The sequence below is a fragment of the Netta rufina genome, assembly GCF_964035555.1.
Source record: "Netta rufina genome assembly, chromosome: 3".
NCBI classification, from domain to species: Eukaryota; Metazoa; Chordata; class Aves; order Anseriformes; family Anatidae; genus Netta; species Netta rufina.
Genome location: NC_140125.1, coordinates 118,083,984 through 118,106,910, shown reverse-complemented (window position 1 = coordinate 118,106,910; position 22,927 = coordinate 118,083,984). Strand labels below are relative to the sequence as shown.

Genomic DNA, 22,927 nt, shown 5'->3' with positions numbered 1-22,927 from the left:
CTGTGCCCCCAGTACGCATGGATTTAGGTCTCCAGCCATTCTCTAGTCTGGGGTGGCTCTTGTATGAATGTAAAATAGGAGGAAACCTGTAGCTAAGAAAGGTCAGGGGTTTAAGAAGCACTTCTGGGGCCTGGGATCCTACGTCCTCTGTACATCCCTGAGGCTGTGTTGCTGCAACACTTCCTGAGTCCCATGGAAGATGACCACACTGAACCATGAAAGCCTTCCCTTGCCCATGGGCAACTTGTGTGATTTTCTGGGAATGTCTAGGAGACGAATTCCTGGAGATGGGATATTCCTAGAAACCAGCATGCTTCCATGGCCAGGCTTTCAAGAAAAGCTGAACATGTGGTGAAACCTGTCTCTGTGATCAGAGCTGTTTGGGATTTTAACATTTTTTATTTTTTTTTTCTTTAAACTTTGTCTTGGTGAATTTGAGGTTAGGTTTTGGAGAAGGCCCTGAGCACCACAGGCTTGTCCTGATGTCCTTGCCCTTCTCAGGGCATCTGCGTGGTTCCTGTGCCTTCATTTCTGTGTCAGTGACACCATAAGTATCATCACCCCGAATAATAAAATGCATCCAGATAACCGTTTCTCACGTGATTTGCTATAAAAAGCCTTCAGGCTGCTGCTGACTGAGCTCAGGGATGGGTTGGGACACATCTCCCCACCACCCTGCCTCTGTAGGCACCTTGGTGGACCATGACTTTGCAGAGCTGCCTTGGGGGTGGGTGGCTGATGAATGTACCCAGACACCTTTTGCTGGAGGTAGATGTGGTTTTCTTACCAACTTGTGCATGAACAAGGATGTGCTTTCAACTGAGCACCCTCAGCAGCAGGAGACGTGCAGTCGTAGATAAAAATTCAGTAAACAGAGATGATAGAAATCTGCTGTTAGCCTTGCCTGGTTCCACAGATCCAAACTATGAGCCTCAACCCCCCAGGAAATCCCAAAAGCCAGCAATTCTGTAAGATGTCTGCTTCCTCGTGCAGGGTTTGGCAGGTCAGCTTTGCAGCAGTTTGAAAAAAACAGTTTAAGACCTTATTCCTAGCATGCCTCTCATTCCTTTAAAGCCACTCCTGCTCTCCAGGGAATCTCGCTGCTCACAAATAGCTCTGGATAAGAAGGTCTTGAGGGTTCAAGCTTTGTCACAGAATCATAGAACGGCCTGGGTTGAAAAGGACCTTAAAGGTCATCTTTATGCACCAGTAAGGGTGTAAATGCAATAAGGGGGATGTGTTATTGTCAATAAGGGAAAAAAATCTGGGGCTTTTGCAAGCTCTCACCTTGTGGGCATGGTGTGGGGGTACTGTACATGGTGTCCAGGTGCCCCAGGATCCACATGAGGATCATGGACCAGAAAGCCTGATGGCAGCAGTAAAGGAAGCTCCTGTGTACAGGCTGGAGGAAAAAAAAAAAACAAAAACCAACCAACCAAACAACCCCCCCCCCCCCCCCCCCCCCACATAACTTAAAATAAAGACCAAAAATGAGGAGGAAACACCAACTGGCGGCGTATTTCCACGTGTATTTTGGGGACCAAAATCCACAACTAGCACAGAAATGTGCTGGAGAAAGTGCTTTCCTTTTCCTCGTTTTCTTCAAAGGGTGTCCGTTTCCACCCCTTGCAAGCATCCAGCCAGCTTTGATCTCTTTGCCAATAATATATATATATGTCTCCCAGTGCCAGAATAAAAACAGGGAAGTGAAATGTGTGGTTTTGTCCTCCCTGCAGCATGACCAAGCAAAGAGGAAGCAGTTTTTAAGCACTTTGGATGCTGTAGCAAAGAAAAAAAAAATCTGCAAAGCTGGTATTGATCCATACCATTAGGAAAAACTTGCTGGGCACTCTGGGCAGGCTGCTAAGCCCCTGGAGCATCCTCCAAACCTAAATCTTCAAGTCCATATGACATGAACATATGAGAGAACATATGACATATGAGAAACATATGACACTACAGACAGAGTCCCGCTTTTTTTGGACTTTGAATAATAGATGGGACATAATACAGGTCAAAAAGGCTGGGCTAGTCCCCTGGCTGTTGAATTTCTCTGAGTTGAGCAATTCATGGTGCAGTTTTGTCCTTCCTTTTTGCCTGTGATGATCACCAGGTTGTTCAGCACAAGAGGATCCTCAGAGCCTGAAACGTGAGCCTCTTCCAGCTCAAATGAAAGGGGAGCTACAAAGCCGTGTGTTTCCATGTCTGTGTGACATCCAAAACCATTCACTGCACCGACACCACCATTTCCATGACTGGGAACCACAAATAGCCTGCATGCTCTGAAAAAAATAAAGATAAAAATCCAGAATCTTGGAAATTTAACCTCACAAATGCAGCTTCTACAAACGGAAGGGAGAGATTGGGCCTGAGATGAAGCTGTCGGTGTTTAGCTGGGTAATCTTTCTAGGATGAGCTACCACGAAAATACTGTCTGTGCAGCCTTTGCACTTTCCAGGAGAGAAAAGCTGGGTGGAAAATTGCCTCAGCACCTGTAAAATGTTTCCTGGTGATTTCTGCTGCTCCCATGTTGCCTTGTTGTAGGGCTGAGGTTATGTTCATCTCTTTCCTATCTCCCCACTTCTCTGGAGGTTGTTTGGAGGCTGTTCCTGTGGGTCACAGCAGAGAGTGTGTGGTGAAAGTGGTTTTTCAGAGCCACCTCCCCTTCTCCATCCTCTAAGGCTTTTGTGTCCCCTGTCCCTACAGCTGCAGAAATAGTGTATTTCCCAGGACAAGGCACCAGAGGGAGCTCCAGGGTAGGCAAACCTCAGGTTTATTTTCCCATCCTGTGGCCTACGAAGGTCAGGAGTAGTCAGTTCCCTCCCTGTGCAGGCCTTGCAGCATCCCTGCTCCAACACGTGTAAATCCCGGCCACACGCGTGAGGAGGGATGGGTTTGTGCCAGAAGTGTCCCTGACTCAGCAGCTTAGGGAATGGAAGGCAGCAGCGACATAAAATCATAAAATCACAGAATCAGGGTTGGAGAAGCCCTCCAAGACCACCTGGTCCAACCACCCCCTACCACCAATGTCACCACTAAACCCTGTCCCCAAGCACCACGTCCAGCCTCTCCTTGAACACCCTCAGGGATGGTGACTCCACCACCTCCCTGGGCAACCCATCGCAACACCTGACTGCTCTCTCTGAGCAGAAATGTCTCCTCATTTCCAACCTGAACCTCCCTTGGCACAATTTGAGGCCATTCCCTCTGGTCCTATCACTGGTTACCTGTGAGAAGAGGCCGATCCCCAGCTCCCCACCCCTTCCTTTCAGGCAGTTGCAGAGAGCAATAAGGTCTGCCCTGAGCCTTCTCTTCTCCAGACCAAACACCCCCAGTGCCCTCAGCCTCCCCTCACAGGACTTGTGCTCCAGGCCCTTCTCTGGACATGCTCCAGGGCCTCCATGTCCTTCTTGTACTGAGGGATCTTGCCAGGGGAAGAGGCCATGTAGGCAGAGGCACTGTGAAGGCCGGGACTGCCTAAAATGTGGCTTCATTTTAGCTGTCCTTTGGCCCGTGTGGGCTGAGGTCAGAATAAGAAATATGAGGGGCTGGTGAATTATGGTGGCAGTAGGTTAAAGAGGTTAAAGTAGGTTAAAGAGGGAGTAGGAGGCATAGACATAGAGATTCTGGAGATCAGCTGCCTGCAAACAGCCTGAATCTGCTGTGTTACTGGAGAGGTCCTCCAGTTCTTGGATGCTCATCCACGTGGGCACTGAAGCTCTATCTGCACTAATAAACCTCACAGTGCCAGGGCGCAGGCTTGGGCACTGTATCTCCTCTGGCTCTGTTACTGCATTGGTCCTTGGCACAGTTTTGATGGGGTTAATTAGCCCTGTCCCAAACAAGTTTTGGCCATGTCTCAGGAGTCTGCGTGGACCGAAGAGCAGTTTTGATGTAACCGCATTCTGGAGGCTGGGAGCTTTTGTCCATGTAGGGACATGGACAGTTATAAAGATTTTTGCCATTCTTCTTGACAACCTGAAAGTAGTGGCATCATGGTGCCAACACAGGGGTGTTTTGCTGGCTTTCCAGACAAGATGATCTTTTTGGAGGCTTTTGGACTAAATCATTGAGAGCTCAGGACTGTGGGGTTGGGGTGGATTGTGCCTACCCCAAACTCTGTTGTGTACCAGACACAATCTGCCCAGCAAGCCCCTGGAGTCTGTTAGAGATTTTTTGTTTGATTATTTGCATAAAAGAGCAAGGAAATTCCATTTGTAGGCTTCATTCTTGCTGATGTAGAAGAACCCTCTGAAAATTCCAGAGTGGATGAAAATGATAATAGAGTTTGTGATACTTAGAAAGAAAGGGATGGAGACCATAGAATAAAGATTGCAATTTTCAAGAAACCTGGTTGAGTAATATTAGGGGTTTGATAGGAAAGATCCCCCGGGAAGACACTCTGGAAAATAATTTCTAAATATTGAAGAAACACTATTAAATGCAAACCAGATGAAGAAAATTTTGGATTCCTGTAGGTCATGATTATTTCCTATGTAGATGTAACTAAGTTTGAGCATCTGCAGGCATTACAATTAATTGGGATTATGATTGATAGAGATTAGCTGTGGTTTAAATGCACCTCCTTTGGGTCTAAAGTGAGCCTAAACTGTCAAGCTCAGCTCTACATTTTAGATGACTGATGTCAGTTGAACTGAATGAATATACTGGATTCGGTTTTGGAAATGTTGGGGGACAGGTGAAGAAAACTGGAAAGAGGATTTTAAAAAATGTGGTTTAAAAAATGGAGAAAACAGGGAAAACTACAGTTTGTAGACAGCTGCAGGGGCAGATAATGAAGCAGAAGTTGTATGCAATAAAGAGATAATAAAACTGTACAGCAAATCATACCCAGTGCTGTTCGGCGGCTGGTTATGGGACTTGTGGTTAGGAGACGAACCACAGGTGTGTTTTATCTTGGTGTTATTAAGCCTTTTGATAAATTTGCACATCACTTTCTCATAAGTATGCCAAAAAAAGTGTACTAGAAGTGAAGTTACAAGTTGGTGGGCTAATACCTGCTTGGAAAAACCCTAATGGAGTGTAGTTGTCATATGGGAGGGTGACAAGAGCAGGACTCCCCCAGAGGTTTGACCTCGAACCAGTACTAGTCACTGCTTTGATTAGCAGGTGGGCACGGGAAAATCATATCTTCCTGCTAATAGCAGCAGGTGATGGCTGATTGAGAAGGGCCATGAGCATCCAAAAGACACAGCTAGAATTGAGGAAATAATATGAAATGAATAACGCCCAGTTCAGTCAAGATGTGTACAAACCTCTGAACTGAAGCAGGAAAAATCAACTGTTTTTCAAAATCAGCTCCCAGAGATGGGAGGCTGATGGGGAGAGAATAATCCCTTAGGAAGAGACTTGATATTGAACAATCTTAACTTGAGCCAACAGTGTCATGCTGCTGTCGGGACCCCCATATGATATTTAAAATGCTGTAGCCTAAAAGAGAAAAGACGCGGTTGTTTCAGAGAAAAAGAAATAAGCCTTAATATACATATATGATATGATCCAGGATCCTTTCCAGCCCAATTCCCTGCAATACACAGGGGAAAATTTTACACTGCTTACAGAAGCCTATGAGGTTTCTGTAACCACCTCCTTTAGCTGTGGGATGCCACCCCAGAACACTGCATGCTAAGAAGCATTTGGACCCAAACTTTCCAAGGGAGCTGGAAGCAAAGGAGGCCAGCTACCTCGATATCTCTGGGACCTGACCTAGGGAAGACCTACCAGGCAGCAGTGTACAGAGTAGAAATGCAAATGCAACCTACATTATCTAAGGAAGAGCCTGTATGTGAGCAAGAAGTCGCTGGGCTTTCCCCAGAGTGGCCGTGATAACGTGCTGACTGAATCTTACCTCGGTGGGAAAAAAATCAGATTACAAAGCTGGTGGTGTCAGCGGGACCATGGCAAGCACCTGACCTTTTTAATCTTAATTCTGCGAAATAGATAAGAGCATAACCTTCAGCTTCCATTGGGAAATGGGGAGCGTGCAATTTCTAGAGGGTCATCATGCTTCTTACAAGAGATGATCACAAGTGATAAGGGTTCAGGGCCAGTGAATCCAACCTGGGCAACTGAGGCATTTGGTCTCATGCAGTGCCTGCTGCCTCCTCTCGAGTGTAGCTCTAACGATTCCCCTGGTGTCATCCCTGCTGGATGGGAGAACAGGAATCCCAGTTTTGGCCCTGCCCCATGTTTTGGGTTGAGTGACGTGGTGCAAAGTGCCTGTGTCCCCTAGCATCCCCTCATTTGGTGCTCGTGCCACCAGGGCTGTTCCCTACATCAGAGGCATGAAGGCAGAGTCGGGTCATGCAGACAGCCTGATTTATCACACTGTGCCTTAGTCTTCCACTTCATAAATCCTCAGTCACCTCACTTTCGACAGGGTTACTGCTGCTAGAAACTGAATGTCCTGCTTGCCCGCTGAAGGATGGGTGAGTGCCCATGGTGCAGGATTAGGGCTGAAATCCCCGAGCTGGTGCGAGCAGCACCAGTTAATCCCTGCCTCCCACTGAACCCACAGCCCTGGCCAAAGAGTGAAGCCAAGCCGGGCGTGAAAGCCAAAAAACAGGCTGCCCAGGGAAGTGGTGGAGTCACCATCCCTGGAAGTCTTTAAAAGATGTTTAGATGTAGAGCTTAGGGATATGGTTTAGTGGGGACAGCTAGTGTTAGGTCAAAGGTCAGAGGTTGGACTCGATGATCTTGAGGTCTTTTCCAACCTAGAAATTCTGTGATTCTGTGATTCTGTGAAGTGAGGTTGGCCATCGCCCGTAGAGGGAGCTCGGCGATGCCATTGGCTGCGATGACACAGGGCTGTGGTTGCTGTCGTGCTGGGGCAATACTTACCGATGGCTCGGTTCAGAGATATTTTTTGCTGCCAGCATCTGTGGCACGCTCGGCCAGGCATGCTTGCCCTCAAAATTTGCTCTTTCCACATCTCCGGTCTGCGGTTGGCAGCTTGGTCACGCACCTTTTTGGTGTGATAAAGCCCTGTCAGCAAACCCGGGTGAGTGCTGTCAGCTTTCTGAAGCAGAACATAGGTGACTTCATGGTGTCACACGCATTGAAGGGAAATACCAGGGGTGGGCAGCGAGGTGGGAGCGTGAGCTGGAGGTAGGAGCCTTGCCCTGGGCTTGTGCTACAGCTGACCTGTTCAGCTCAACTCTGAAATATTAATTTCGTCTTGGGATCCAGAGGGGGTCACTATTTCAACCCCATTATCTCATTTTCTGCTGTTTCTTCTGTTCTGGAAGGTCCTCTGATGTACTTCAGCTGAGCTGGCTGGGGCATCTGCCCCCAAATATTGCCCCCTCTCATAGCAGAAATCATGGGGGCTTAGGTGCCAACACCAACTCTGAGTCAGCTGGACCCCATCCATGGGATGAGGTGGTAATGAGGCAGAGTGCAGCAGAGTAACAATACTTCTAAAAAAATCCTATAAATTTTTTAGGATTTCAGCTACACCTTGTCTCCCCAGTCATAGAATCATTAAGGTTGAAAAAGCCCTCCAAGATCATCTGGTCCAACCATCCCCCTACCACCAATGTCACCCACTGAACCCTGTCCCCAAGTGCCACGTCCAACCTCTCCTTGAACACCCCCAGGGACAGTGACTCCACCACCTCCCTGGGCAACCCATCCCAACGCCTTACTGCTCTTTCTGAGCAGAAATGTCTCCTCATTTCCAACCTGAACCTCCCTGGCACAACTTGAGGCCATTCCCTCTGGTCCTGCATGGTAGGGATAGACTTCCAAAGCTGAAAATGCTCACGTCATCGATGCCTGACTACCAGCTGTGAATATTTGCAGGCGAGCAGCTAGGAAATGTCACTTGTTTTGCCTAGTAGGAACATTAGTGAAACTATCAGAGTTTGCTCCTCTAGGTGTAAAGGCATTTGAGTACTTTTGGTTTCTGTCCCCTTGGTCCACGTCTCTTTGGGGGTGATAGAGGTGCCTCACGTGAGTTGTGGACGCTTAAATATGAAATATCCAGAGGAACTTAAAAGGATGTGGCATCCAAACCCAATCTGAAAACAGTCATGTCACATGCCTGAAGCAACCCTACAGTGCAAACGTGTTTTTTTATTATTATTTTTTTTAACATAACTCAAGCGTACAAGAGTTCTTCCATGTAAAGTTAAAAACCTCTCTTTGATTTCCAAGTCTTCATCCCTATTCCTGTTCCGAGCCCTTGAAACACAGGACTAAATAGATTTTTGTAATAATGATTTTGAAATAAAATTTTCTTTCTTTGTAATGATCCGTATTAGGTGATCTCTTTTTGATCAAATTTTCAGCAACCTTCAGCTGAAGGTAAGCTTAGTCGTAGGAAATACCTTGTCAAAGAGGGAATCCTTGCTGGAAGTGTGAGCTGCTGAAGACAGAAGATGTGAGTGGAAAGTGGTGGTCACGGCTAATAAGCCAGCACTCGGCACGATCATGTCACTGCTTCATCACACGTAGCAATTTCCACTTAGCTCTGTATCTGCCAAATCCAACCCATTCTCATGGCAATGCTCCTTTCCCTTCGTTGCAAGCCATCAGTGAGGGGCAAAAAGGGGTTTACATGCTCAGCTATAGAAGTGGGTTTTCGGTAATTTTACCTTCTGGTCTTCCACGCTCCACATCTCAGTAGATGCATCGTGGATATATAGATATGAACAGTCAGAATAGGAATGTGTGTCATGAAATTAAAAGTTAAGTGAACTTAATAACCCGAAATACAAAAAATTTACTTGAGATGAGTTGCTGGTCTTTGAACTGTCATTCAATCAGACCACAAAATCATAACAATATCCTGCAATGACATAAAACATCAGCCGATGAAGATTTCTGCCAGTAATAATCGAGTGAGGTGGCAGAGCAGGGACCTGATTAGTTCCTTTTGGCTTGAAAATGCGATGAATCTCTAAGAGGCTCCTGATTTTCCTCCAGGTTTTGGAGGACTGAAGATGAATTTGAGTGAAAAGTCCTATGCTTCAGTCCTCTTCTTTCTGCTTGGTTACATGGCTTCAAGAGAGGCTTCTCTCAGGGCGTTCCTCCACAGAGACTGTGATAAAACTAGTTTCGTGGACTTTTTTGGCTATAAAAATACTTTCATTCCAAAATTCCACCATGAGAACCGAGGGTGCTGATGGGGAGACAACACATGCACTGGCCTTTCCTCTCCAGTTTGTGGCTGGCTCACGGACAACAGAGTCCTTCCTCCTGCTTCCCTTTTTATTTTTACACTTCTGGTCCCTAATAATGAAACGAGGGGTGTTAGGTTTGTCATTAAAAGCTCTTATCTTCTACAGGCAGAGCGCAGGAGCAGAGCCAGGTGGAGGAACCCCAGCAATGTAGTGCCTGCGGAGCCCCCAGCCCAGTTCCTCCAGAGCTGTCCAAAGAGGATGGTCAGCCCAGGGCTGGGGGTGAGACCCACCAGAGGAGCTGATGGGAAAGGATCCAGGGAGATCACTGAGGAACAGACAGAGGAAAATAAGAGGAGAGGTTAACAGGGGCTGACTGCTACAGAGCCTCATCCCTCCAAGAGCTTAAACATGTATTCACTGACCAGATGTGACACACAGACATAACAGAGCAAAATGCCCCTTGGGGAAACCCTAAGGGATCGGTGTGATCACGTCACTGCTTCATCACACGTAGCAATTTCCATGTAACCCTGTACCTGCAAAATGCAACCCATTCTCATGGTGATGCCCATGCAGAATTTAGCCCCTAAATTCTGCCAAGCCCATACTCTGTGCATGCTGAGGCTTTATAAACACCCGTGTCTTAATCAGGTTTGATGGGATTTTCATGGGATCAGCATAAGACACTTTCAGTGCTTCAACTCCTCCACCATGTGAGAAACAATCTTCATCCCAAACCCCAGCTTCAATTCTCACAACCCCAGTGGGTGCTGTGGTCCCACCATGCCTCACCTTACAGCGTGACGCCTTGCTTTGCCATCGTCATCTGCAGCTACTGCTCTGCTGGTCATGGGAAAACCCTTCCAGGCCCTTTAAACTGAGGAAGAAAAATGCTCACAAATTCACAAATACTTTATATTTTCTTCAGACCCCCTGCTGCCCAGAGGAGTCCTAGACAAAAGGCAGTGCAGTATGGCCATGGAGATGGCCTACCACGTATGTCTAAGGAGTCTACCCAGGAGAAAAGCCACTCCAAGGTCCAAGCAGAAGGCAAGGTCAGAGCTGGGATTGAAGACCAACACTCCTACATAGTTCAGGCAGGGACAGCGGGCCCAAAGCTGAGCTAAAATGGGCCTCCTGAGGGAAAGGCTGTGAAGGGAGGCCCAAGGTGAGGCTGGTTGTGACCAGTAAGGCCTCTTAGTACCCAAGGGGCCCTGACAGGGTGTGCATGGGTTTTCCAGCTGTAAAATGTGTCAAGATGGGATCTCAGACAGGAATGGGGAAAGCATCCCAGCTCCTTGCGCCCTGCGGCCCACCAGGAGGACTTCCCATGGGCATCTACTTTCCCTTTGCCCATCCACTTCAGTACGTAGGGAGCCCCTAGAGAACGTAGGGGTGGATCATGTAACTGAAGCAAAAGGAGGTTAAAGCATGAATCCCATGTCCTGTCCTCATTTTGAAACCCTGTTTGTCTGCCTGACTTTGCAGCTTTCTGATCTCTGTCATTTGATCTGTGTGAGGCACGTGGACCTGTGTCCTCAGATGAGTTTGTGGTGAGAGAACATTAATATTAGAAAGCGGGGAAGGGAAAAAAAAGCTGTCTGATCTTTTTTTTTTTTTTTTTTTTTTTTTTTTTTTTTTCTTCTTCTCTCTTTTTTTTTCCCATATCGCTTTATCTGTCTGAACAAACTGTGTTAGCTGACTTGGGATCCTGATGACGTGGTATCTGCCCTCCCATTTCTGGGGGTAGACGGAAGGAAGTGGGCTAGATAAATTAAACACCAACTCCTAACCTTGAGTCAGGTAAGCTAGCTTTATGCAATGGAAAAGGTGGTAGTGGTTGAACTGTGCTATAAAAAGGGCACCACGGCTGGCTTTGAGGCACACGGAGGCTGAAAGAGGTCTCGGAGAAGAACTTGCACGCTCTGTCACCGTGTGCGCTTGCCTACAGCAGAAGAGAGGTTGCAATGGCTTTTGCCAGCTATGCTGCAGTGGTAAGTCCTTATATCTGGTGTAAGTGCTCAGATATCCTACTAGCTGCAAGACAAAAGCTGAATCTAGATCCCATGATGTAGGAGCAACTTTTGTTGGTCTTAGTGAGAGCTAAATGGGTTGCAAGGTGTCTGATAAAGCTTTCATACCTGAGCTTTTGCAAGTAGATTTGGTTCTTGACTGCTGAGGCAAGCTGTGTCCAAGATGTGACCAGGTTGGCTGGAGAGGCAGCAGGCTGTTATTTATCTGTAAGGGCATCACTGCTCATATGTGACTGGGAGAGACAGGCCTTCTCTTAGAGAACTTGCTATAAAAATTATTGAAAGTCGAGAAAAGGAGGAGGTACGGTGAAGTGAATGTCTTTGTACTTAAACTCCAGCTTGGGTAGTATTTGCAGTACTGTCAACTCTTTTGATATTCTTAAAAACTTTGCATTTATTTATTTTTATTATTTTTTTCCTTCCTCCTGGAAATGGACTGCGAATATCAAATTTCTTTGAAAAAAAGTGTTATTTCCAGCAAGTGGCTTCTAGGTGGCCAACTTTTCCTGGCCTAGGAAAGCATAAAGCTTACCTGGAGGTCTAAACTTAAGGATGGGGTCAGGTGAGTCCTTACCTCACCTTGTAGACCAAAAGACATCGCTATCTGACTCTGGAGGAGGAGGATGTTTCATAACTCATTGGAGAGATGCTCTTACTGGTGCAGTGCCAGCTGCAGTCAGCATTTGAATCAGAATTTAGCCTCTGTTACGATGAGTATTATTCACATACTTGCACTACTTTTTCATGCTCACCCAAATGAAAGTATGAAGATCACCCACTGCCTGCTTATTGCCCAGTCTAGTCAAGCCATGGCTCCTCGTGCTCTTTCCCAGCTGAGCAGAGACAATGATACCTGTTTCTCCTCCAGTTCAGGTCACTCCTTTTGGTGCTGGTTCTAGCACTCACCGTAAGGAGCTCACCCCACAGGAGGGTAGCTCATCCTCAGCCCAGCAACGGTGGCTCTGAGAGACTTAATGGAGACTGCCAGAAGGATCCCAAATTCCCCACAATGGTGAAAGTTGACGTTCGCATCAGCCATTCAGATTCTGCCTTTAAGATAATCCATGATGTCAGGAACCGGTCTCTCGCTCCTTGGGATTACAGGTAACTCCTCAGATAGTATCTAAAATGCAACAGCTGTGCTACACAGCTGTCTTTTGTGGTAAAAAATGGCTTGTTCTTAGTGTATGCCTGGAGTCTTGTGAATATCACAAGCTCTTCTTGACACACACATTCATTTTGGTGTTGGGTGGTGTTTCTCCAAAATAAACTGCAGTGCAATGGGACATCATTGGAATGGTTTCTAATTGCCAGTCTTTGTCAAGGAGTTATTCCTTTAGGAAAAGAAGAATGTCAGTACATTGTAATTTTACATTTTCCTGACTGAAACAAATTTTTGAATGCTGAAATTAGAACAAATAAATATGAATGGTCCAGTTGCTCTCAGTTCCCTATTTCAATCAGCTCCACTCCATTCATATACTAAAAAAGTTATGGCAATATTTGTTATCAAAATCAATTCCACTCATAGATAATAGTTCTAAAAATGTTAAGGAAACTGAAATTCTTTTGTCATGTTTCAAAATGAAGCTATATGGGTAGATGGGTGCTGTCATGGAGGTAAAAAAGAAGATCCTACCAAAACACATGCACAGGCAAAGAGCAAACACATAAAACCCTTTTGTGTCTCTGTCCCCAGGCTCGACAAGGACCCCAACCGCTTCCCCCAGGTGATCGCTGATGCCAAGTGCCGCCTCTCTGGCTGCGTGAATTCACTGGGGCAGGAGGACCACAGCCTCAACTCCGTCCCCATCAAACAGGAGATCCTCGTCCTCCGCCGGGAGCAGCAGGGCTGCCCGCACACCTACCGCCTGGAGAAGAAACTCATCACGGTGGGATGCACGTGTGCTGCTCCGGTCGTCCGCTACCAGTCCTAGGAGGAATTAGCAGTGGGTGCAACACTGGGAAGAAGAGGTGTCCCCTACAAACACCTCGCAGGAGAAATCCCAGGTGCCCACCTTCATCCCAGGAATTCAGCGTGACTTTTCCTTTTGAACCTGAGCAAATTACCTCCTGAGAGTACTAATTCTTGTTGTTCGTTTATGGATTTTAGCACAGGAATTGCCAGTAGCTAATGGGGGAGGGGGGAAAGGGAAATGGAGGAAAAGTTGTGTTTGTGACAGCAAGCAGGGAGGGAGTAAAGCAGTGCTTACTTTTTTCACTGCAGCTCATATCAGTTTTGTGAATCAAATGAATTACAGTTTCAAAAGATGATATCAGCAGTAAACTGCCCAAATATATAGTCAGCACTGTCACAAAAATCCCCACTCCTGCACCTGCTCCCTCCCTTCCTCATCCCCTTTTCCTCCTCCAGCCATCACTGCTCCCTCTTTTAGCGTATGTCTGGCATAAGTGCCACCAGGCCTGGTGCTCATCACACTCTGCTTTTGTGTCACTGCTGCTCCATGGACTTCATTGTCCACAGAGTCAGCAGCTGCTGACTTATCGCAGAGCAATCTGAGAGAGACTTGATCCCACTTTGAGTGGTAAAACAGCAAAGAACTAATAAGTGTTTATATTCCTATTTATATTTTCTATTTATGATTGTATTTATGACGTTGTATGTGCTGAGAGTATCCAAAACCTGTTAAACGTTTATTTGTATTTATTCAATAATTTATCAGCCAAATAAAATAAAATAAAATCAGTATTTTATTTAAAAGAGTGTTGTTTCATGATAGCTCAAAATGAAAGCAGACAGGGAAGGGGTTTGTGCTGAATAGCACTGTGAGATTTCAGTGCAGATCAGGCTCTGGTGCAGCGATATGAGTAAGAGGGAGGGCAAGAGAACTTGCAGTCTAAACAGATGAAAAGATGCAAAAAAAGGGCTGAAAGCAATAAAGTGAGGTTATACAGGCAATGGAGCCAGTGGGAGGGTCTCCAGGGGTGGTGGGAAAAGAGGTGGGGGACATTGCATTGCAGGGCTGAAATTTGGGATGGAGTCTAGCCTTATTCACGGGAGATAGGAAAAGTCTGTCCTGTCCTCTTCCAACCAAGATGTCATCTTCTCTCCATCCCTTCTCCTCCACCAGCTGGATGGCTGGCTGAGCAGGAATGCAGGGAAATGAGCAAAGGCAGCTTCATCCCACTCCTCCTTAGCCAGGCTGACCTAAAAATGGGGCACGAGGAGCCCAAACATCCAGGAAAAAAGCAAGACAGCTCCAGGGCAGGACTGCCATAGAGGTGACCTGTCTTAGCAGTGGAGGAACTGTTGTTGAAAGTATTAGTCTCTCCCCCATAGTCTCTCCCTCAGCTACACAAGGAGCACAGCCTGTCAGTTTAGGCTTGCTATCTGTTAATTTATCAGATTTTTTTTTTTTTTAATCTTTCGTGCAAATCTGGTCAAGATTATTCAGCACTACCTCCAACTTTCCTCTGCTGGTGAGGGCATAAAGCTTCTGTTTCCTAGTTCACCTGCATTTATACCTGGGCACTCACCTGCACCTAGTTCATCTGCATTTATACCAGGCACTCATATTTCATTTCAGCCGCATTTAATCCCCTTTAAATTAGGTAGAGGTAGACCCCGGGAGGCCTCCTTGTTTCTCCCCCTGCATAGTTTGCAAGTCATTGGGTCCAAACCTTTCCCTTCGTGCTTGTTTGTCAAGCAGGGTGTATCCCCTGAGAGCCTTGCTGAGCCAAGCAAGACAAGCCCCGGGTGGCATCGTGGGGAAACCATCTCCTTCAGTTACAAGCAGCCGTACTCATCTGCGGCAGCGGCTGTTTCATTATGACCACCGAGCCCTTCATGTGGTGGGATGCAAACCCAGGGAGGTGTTCTCAGAGCACTCCTCTTACAGTAACCGCTGACCAGGAAGTCGCATGCTGACACCCGGCCCCTGCTCGTGACCTATTTCTCTCCCTCTCGATCAGTATCGCCTGTGGGGTTTGTCCTCGCTTGTTATGCAGGGAGAAAATTAGCCTGAAGGTCTCTCTCCTCCCTTAATTATGGCAGCTGAATGGTGAAAGCTCCCAAGCCGATGCTTCTAAACACCAATCAGCTCACCCTAAAGTTTGTTCTAATGGGACGAGTGGTGAAGTGGCTAATTAAGACAACGCAGAAGTAGTTAATAAAGGAAGTCTTGGCCACAGGTTGTGAGGTTTTGGAGCTGGCTCTGTCAGCTACAAACCACACGCCTCTCAGTGAGTGCGCTCATGTGTGGGGATTGTTTCTAAATAAAACCAGCAGCAAGGGTTATTTCCTCCTAATGGCATCATTCTTAGAGTGCAGTTGGTTGTAAATAAGCCTCTAGCTGTTGGTATTTTTTTATTTTTTTAACTGCTTGCTTTTGCATCGAGGTAGGTGGTTGGCTTTGATTCCCAGCAATCTAAGAACATGGCGCAAATGCCATCAGGCTTCCTGTAAGCAGCACAGTCATATCGGCACCACGGGCAGGCATGTTGAACAGCTGAGCACCAGCCTTTGGCTAAGGGCTCTGCCTGATTTCCCTCCCCATGCAGCCACCCAGGCCTTCAGTTAATAAGTTAATGCACCCGGCCTAGCTCTGGGTTGTCCTAAGAGCAAATCCCTTCCTCTGCTCCTGATGCAGCTGGGCATCCCCTGGCTCGGAGGTGTTAGAGCAGCCTTCAGGGGCTTGGTTGTTTTACCAGGAGGACAAGACACTGCTCTAGGTGTAGAAGCACAGCGCCTTCTTGTAACTCGCTGAGCTAAGCCTCCCGTGGTCCCAGGCTGGTGTCTGAGCCTTGAGGCCTTTCTTCTTCCTTTCCTCTTCTGCTTGCCTCTCCTGTAAGTCCTTCTGGCACAACCCTGAGCTGTGCCCATCTGGCAGTATTTGGAGCTCAAGCTGGGGTCCCCTTGCGTGTAGCAGCTCTCAGGGGGTGGTGAAGATAGCACGTTGCAGAGACCCCTGCATTGGCACAGGCTGGGAGGCACCGCAGTGGCATGAGCCCAAGCCAATTCCTCCTCCCAGATTTGTACTGCAACCTGTGGATGTATTTTGGTGAGATGTAATGCTTCTCTGGGCTCCCTGCTACAAAAAAATACAGGGACTTCCTGGAAAGAGTCCAGCGGAGGGCCACAATGATGATACGAGGCCTGAAGCATCTTCCCTGTGAGGAAAGACTGAGAGACCTGGGGCTGTTCAGCCTTGAGAAGAGAAGACTGAGAGGGAATCTTATCAATGTTTACAAATACCTGAAGCGTGGGAGACAGAGGGATTTGGCCAACCTCTTTTCAGTGGGACAGGACAAGGGGCAATGGCCACAAAATGGAGCCCAGGAAGTTCCGCACCAACATGCGGAAGAACTTCTGCACAGTGAGGGTGACAGAGCACTGGGACAGGCTGCTCAGGGAGGTTGTGGGGTCTCCTTCTCTGGAGATATTCAGGGCCCATCTGGACGCCTCCCTGGGCAGCCTGCTCTAGGGAACTGCTTTGGCATTGGGGTTGGACCCGATGGTCTCTGGAGGTCCCTTCCAACCCCTACAGCTCTGTGATTCTGTGACCATTGACAAGAGGCAAATGTTCTTGGGGGTGTTCAAAAGGACTACAGACCAAATCAACCTGTTTCCCAGAACTATTGTTTTTAAAAGTGCATAGAAATTAAATATATAAATATATATATATAAAAATCAAAAGTAGCAACCTTTAGGGCTCATGACCAAAATCAAGAACTGTACAAGTGCTGTGTTTGCTAAGCCAAGGGAGCAATGGCTTGGCAAGCCAGAAGTAGAGACGACTTGTTGGGAATTAGGCCTAACAGACAAAACTCTGAGGGCATGAATGGTTTGCTGGTCAGGCTTTTGGAGATCTATGGTGTGGTGGGAATGCAATGAACACCAGTGATGGGGTGAGTTTCCACACCAGCTGTGAGTCCTGGCTGTCCTGCAAGGTGGCCTGACAGGCCCAGAGCAGAAACCAGTGCCCGCGTCACCATCACGGGATAAAATGTGAGCCTTGCCTTTGTCTTCCTCTCTTGCCCCTTTTTCTGTAACTTCTTCGCTCTCTGGTAATTATTTTTAAACTTGTGCTTCAGAATAGTCTAGGTGAGTGGTCCAAGACTACATCTTATATAACACTGTTCCATTTGGTTGTGAAACTTTTTTTTTTTCTCTCTCTCTCTTTTTTTTTTTCTTTTTCTTTTTTCCTCTCTTATAACTTCAATGAAGAATTAAGAGTGCATCAGATGCTCTTTGGGAGTCATGAACTAAGCAGGCTCCACTCAGTGTTTTCTGGACATAGATTTCTATGAGTGAGAATTGATGTTTTTTCTATTAAGTACAAAGCATTGTATTTCTGCTTTATCTACGTTCTTACTAAGCACAACTTGTTTGTATCATGATCAGGGTTCCCTGTTCCAGTAAATGAGTAGCGATGGATTGTCTTCTGAGTTGCCCCTACTATTATTTTTTTGTTTGCTTTTTCTTTCTGCTTTCAGAAATCTGTACTGTACTCACTTATCTTGACCCCCTTTACATGGTAAGGCATGCCAACTGTTGATTTTATCTTCTTTCACAAGCAACTGGCATCTTCCCATCTTGCTTTGGTAATTGGCACCGATGAGCATAGTTATCTGATTATTTGCCACACAAATCCAACCTCAAGCTTCTCTTGCTGCTGTGTTTTACTCATAGATTTCCAAGCACGCTGACTGGTAAGCCTTTGCTACTTAAATTTTGCAAGCTGACATGAAACTGAGATGTGAAGCAGTGCTGGACTGGAAATCTTTTTTTTTTTTTTTTTTTTTTTTTTTTTTTTTTTTTTATGAAGAGGTTTTTGCAGCAATTTCCACCCCCGCTCACTATGGTATCATGAAAGGACATCAAATCAGCAGGAATTTGTATTGAAACTCTCCAAAACAAGCAAGAGCAAGCATTAACTGCTGAATCTCAAACTGATAAGGCTGTGCAAGGGTGAAAGAGGGGTCCTGTTCTCCTCAGTCCCCTGCTATGAGAGCTATGGACTGTAGCCATGAACATTTGCCCGGAGAAACAAAGCACTGATTAGGTCACCTCAGAGTCAGGTGCATTGGTTTGGGATTGCCCTGCACCTGCTCAACTGGGTTTAGCAAGACAAAGAAAGACATCTTAGCTCATGATGCCAGAATTTCCAAGGGAACTTACAGCAGGATAGAAAATAGTCCTGGGGCCAAATGAATTCAGGCAGTCATACTATTAAATACTTCTGTAGGAGCGTGTACATCACCCACGTACCTTGCAGAGGAGAGCATGAACCTGGTGCGAGGCCAAGTAAATAAAAAACGGTTGTGTCTTGAGGCCCATATTTCATCGGGTTGGTAAATAAATTGTCCAAGGGAGAACAATGCTGCAGGAAGAGGGACTGGAGTATCTTTGCAGCACAAAGATGTCCGCGTTCTGGTGCTTCAGCTACATGACCTGGTTCTGACTTTTTCCACATCGTAGCTCTCTCAGAATTGCTAAGAAGTCTCTATTACTCATGTGCCAACCCCAGCTAAGCTTCATATCACTACCAGGTATTGATGGGTCCTTCATTTTGACTGTTAGAAGTTACTTGGGTTGTTGCAGACAATTCACCAAAGTTCCTTCTATAGCAGGTGGTAGGACGTTGCAAGGTTATCTAATGGACCAAGCAGACAGCTTTATTTCAGTTTGGACTGAAATTTATTTAACTTCTTGAAAACCTCAGGGGTTTTCACCTCCCTGAGAGCAGCAAACAAAACATCCGGGTCTTTGCAAACCAGCCTGCCCTTTGAAACACAGAGCATTGCCAGGTTCCTCGCTGTATCTTTTGGCAGTCAGTTCCACGCTCAATATTCCTGGGACAGCCAACAGGGTGAACTTCAGAACCTGTAGGAGACCTAAAGGAGCTATAGATGGAGATAAGGTAGGAAACGAGCACAGTTCGGATCTCATATATTAATAGATACCTATATACGGGCAAAACTTTGTTTGCATTTGATAGAAATTTAAGCATGGGCAGGACTTCACTGTTTTGATTGCAGATATTGTGATTGCTCACAGTTAATTAACATTTTCCAGGCCCAGTGTATATCTGCTAGGTCAAAGGATGCTATGAAATCCCTGCCTGTGCTGTGAGTTTACGCTGTACAAGCTGACATAGAGTAGATGAGGGAGGGCTTAGGTTCATTGTCTCAGCTGGTGGGAATAACTCCCAGCAGGAACAGCTGGGATGTTAACATCCCCAGTTAGCACAGCTGGATGTGGGGAAGATGCTTTCACCAGAAAGGGCCTTGCCTCTCGTTTGGGATTTGCATCCCCGAGCTCTGCGTCTTCAGAAATTACGTACTTTCTGTTGCGTTTGCCCATGGCGTTTTGTTGGTGCCGGAGAACGTCACACATCCCTGAGGCGGCAGCAAAAAAACACCCGTGTCTTTGCAAACCGGCCTTCCATTTGAAACACGGAACATCTTCAAATGGGTGCATCTAAATCAAAATTCCTGCAGCGTAAGACTTCCACCCACGTAAGCGACCTCACGGCTGTGGTAGAAGTACTGTGTCAGTGAGCTCTACTTCGAAGCACTGACTGCTGGCAGCAAAAGCATTGGAAGGACGTAAGAGTGCAGGAAACTGCAGTTGCGGTTAGCATTAAGCATTTTCTCTCACCAGCATCTAATTACTTCAATTATCCACCTGACTCATGCCCCGTTCCTTGTCTACCCGGTAGTAACCAGCATTAAACTTCACAGTATAAACGCATTCTCCATTTTGGGGGAGGGAGTTTCCTTTCCACTGAAGAAGCATTCGGAGTGTTACGTTGAATCTTTCTTTGCAAACTCCTTTCCAATCAGATAATGAGGTGGACAACTGGGACCCGCTTTCCTTTTTTATTTTTTTTTGCTGGTCTGTTTTTACTGTCAATCTGTGTAGTGCCATTCAGTAAATCATTTCCCTCCAGGTGTCTTTAGTTTCTCTATTGCTAAAACGATGTTAACGATGTGAGCCCTAACTCTTCTATACGGTTTATAGTCTACTGAAACAGAGCTAGATGTTATCACGAGAATTTTTGGTTTTAGTTTCATACTAATCTGTTACATGGTCCTAATGGAATGGAGTGATTTCTTGCTTTATGAGAAAAGGTTTCTTCAGAAAGGAAGAAGAATACCACAGAGTTATTTGGCTGATTTTTTTATTGCATAGAATCATAGAATCACAGAATGGTTTGGGTTGGAAAGCTTTTAAAGATCATCTACTCCCAACCCCCCTGCTATGGCCATGGACTCCTCCTGCTAGACCAGGCTGCCCAAAGCCCCATCCAGCCAGGTCTTGAACACTTCCAGGGATGTTCATCCACAACTTCTTATTGCATGAAGATAAATAAACAGACACAATATTATTTTTTTTTTCCACTAGCATAAATAGAATTAAATAAATAGACTTTTCAAAGTGTTAACTAAAGATGTGTAAAGAGTTCCCATTACTCCTTCAGTGGAGCACATGAAAGGATCCAGATTCTGAATTCAGAGTTTTAAAAGGGAAAAGGATTTGAAACAAAACCCAAATCAAACAAACCAAAAGCACAAAACTGAGAATCTAGCTAATCATTATGGCTTGATTCCATTCTGCAGAGATTTTCATCGTTGTTAGGCAAGGAAGTCCTCCTGCTGTGGCTCCTTGCTCTTGCACCACAGGCTCCCTTTAAGCCTGGTGCTGGATCAAGGGGGTGACACAAGTGCAGCCCACGGTGATAATTTTCTTCTCCAGCCGGTATGAGTGGTGGCAGCCTTTCAGCTCCCGGCGGAGGACGAGGATCTCCTGATTGATGGGGATGGAGTTGAGGCTGTGGTCCAGCTGTCCGGCTGAGTTCACGCACCTGGAGTAGCGGCACTCAGCATCAGCAATCACCTGGGGGAAGCGGTTGTGGTCCTCATCGATCCTGTAAGTTGACATGAAAGGATAGGGAAGTATTTGCAGTGGAAATGCTGCTGCACCTCTGGAGGCATGATAGTCTGGATCATTATGGGCTAACCAGCCTAGGAACCTCTACTCACTGGAAGGTTGCCTATGAAGGGCAGTAGACCCTCTGCTATTTCTGCTTTTTAAGTATAATTAGAGTATAAGTAAGTGCATACTGCAGGTTTTTTAGTGTACGACATCCATGTGAGGACTGTGCGCAACTGCCTTGGCAAAGGACTTGCTTCAAATAGGTGCTGACTTTGAAAGACTGATTAGAAGTGGCTTGAGTTTCACAACATGCTGGAGTGACTGACAAACCCAAAGACGTTCAGCTTTCCCCCAGAACACAAAATGTTCTTAGGGCCTGATGCCAGTGTTATTAAACCACCACTGACTTTAGTGCAGTGTCAGATGTCCAAGGTTTTTGATCACCTCTTAGGTAAAGAATATATTTTATGTTAAGATCTGCTCCAGTATGCATCATAAAATAATTAAATTACAAAGGTAATTTGCTTCGTCTTCTGCCTAAACCATACTTTTGCTCTGTCCTCCTTTCTGTGTTGATTAGCTTTCAAAGAGGGTTATATGGTCTGTAGATATTGCCCAAATCTCTCAACAGTGAAGTAAAGAAAATAAAGATATGGGCATAGCTTTTGCATCCCTCTTGACCAGGGCAGTCGTTTCTAGACAATGGGGACAGTGATCGTACCTGTAATCCCAGGGAGCCAGCGAGCGTTTGCTGATATCAAGAGTCACTTTGTTATCCTGGTTCATGTTGCTGATGCTTATGTTGACTCTCACAGTTTGAGGGAATTTGGCATCTTTTTGGGTCAGGCATCCAGCATCTGCTTGCTTGAAGAGACTCTCCGGCTTGAGCCCGGGCCGTATCACCTTCCCGTAGGCAGAACTGCTGGCTGACAGCATGGCCAGCAGCACTAACAGCAGAGAGCTGGACTGAAGACAAACGGTGTATTTAGGACGCAACGCCATACAACTGCTGTAACACAGCTCTTCTGTGGGGCTGGGAACAGTCAGCCTAGCTGGTAGTTAAAGTCCATGCTGTGGGTTGGGGGCATTAGGGGAAAGCGTGCCAAATATCACATCCATTTCTGCATGGACTAATTCTTACAGTGCTGAAAGATGTGGTATTCACTCAATTGTAATTTGGTGATATGCAAAATCTCAATTATAAAAAAATATTAAAAATAATGTAGATAAGAGATACCAGAAAGAACATAGCAACAAAAAGACACTCTGAATTTTCAATTTATATCTTGATTTAGGTTTATGTGGCAGTAGCTCCACTCCCTAATAAACATACAGTCTCATTGTTGTCCCATGCTGGTGCTATTCAGCAGCTTCCTGTTTCAGTTCTTTTCAATAATTGGTGATTTTAACAAGCATTTTAAACGTTGGTGCCCCATTCCTGAGAGTCAGCTATAAGAGTTTAAATATGCCCATATTAAATTAGGAGAAAACAAAACACATGGCAAGTTCTTACCAGAGAAGCACGAAGGGTTGGAGACATCTTCCTCTTCTTACTGCAGCTGATGCTTGTGCTGGACTCTGTCAAACTGAAGGTGTCTGGGTGCATTTGCTGCTGGTCTTTTTATAAGAGCTTTTGTGCTGTCCTAGTTAAAGGGGAGTAGGTGTTTTTTTTTTCCCAACCTTAACTGTGGTTTCTGACCTTACATTAAAAAGTGTCTGTATATAAATTCCATAGGTGGAAGACAGGATATGGGCTTACCTTTTCTGAGATCTGCTGGTGATGTCATTGCTTCAGCTAAGTCACTCAAGTAGTAACAAAATTCCATGTTGATGTTAGAAAACCACTG

The 22,927-nt window shown here is 46.0% G+C and overlaps 2 protein-coding genes across 2 annotated transcripts; one reads left to right on the top strand and one right to left on the bottom strand.

The window, feature by feature from the left end:
- Window positions 1-11,113: 11,113 nt before the first annotated feature.
- LOC311207565 (interleukin-17F-like) lies at window positions 11,114-13,116 on the top strand (the record flags this gene model as incomplete). The annotated part of the gene is made up of 3 exons (XM_084283670.1): window positions 11,114-11,140; window positions 12,048-12,283; window positions 12,879-13,116. 3 exons carry the CDS (start codon window positions 11,114-11,116, stop codon window positions 13,114-13,116), a joined length of 501 nt encoding a protein of 166 aa, XP_084139796.1.
- A 7,718-nt stretch (window positions 13,117-20,834) lies between these two features.
- LOC311207850 (interleukin-17A-like) lies at window positions 20,835-22,620 on the bottom strand (the record flags this gene model as incomplete). The annotated part of the gene is made up of 3 exons (XM_084284163.1): window positions 20,835-21,072; window positions 21,802-22,046; window positions 22,594-22,620. 3 exons carry the CDS (start codon window positions 22,618-22,620, stop codon window positions 20,835-20,837), a joined length of 510 nt encoding a protein of 169 aa, XP_084140289.1.
- Window positions 22,621-22,927: the final 307 nt, after the last annotated feature.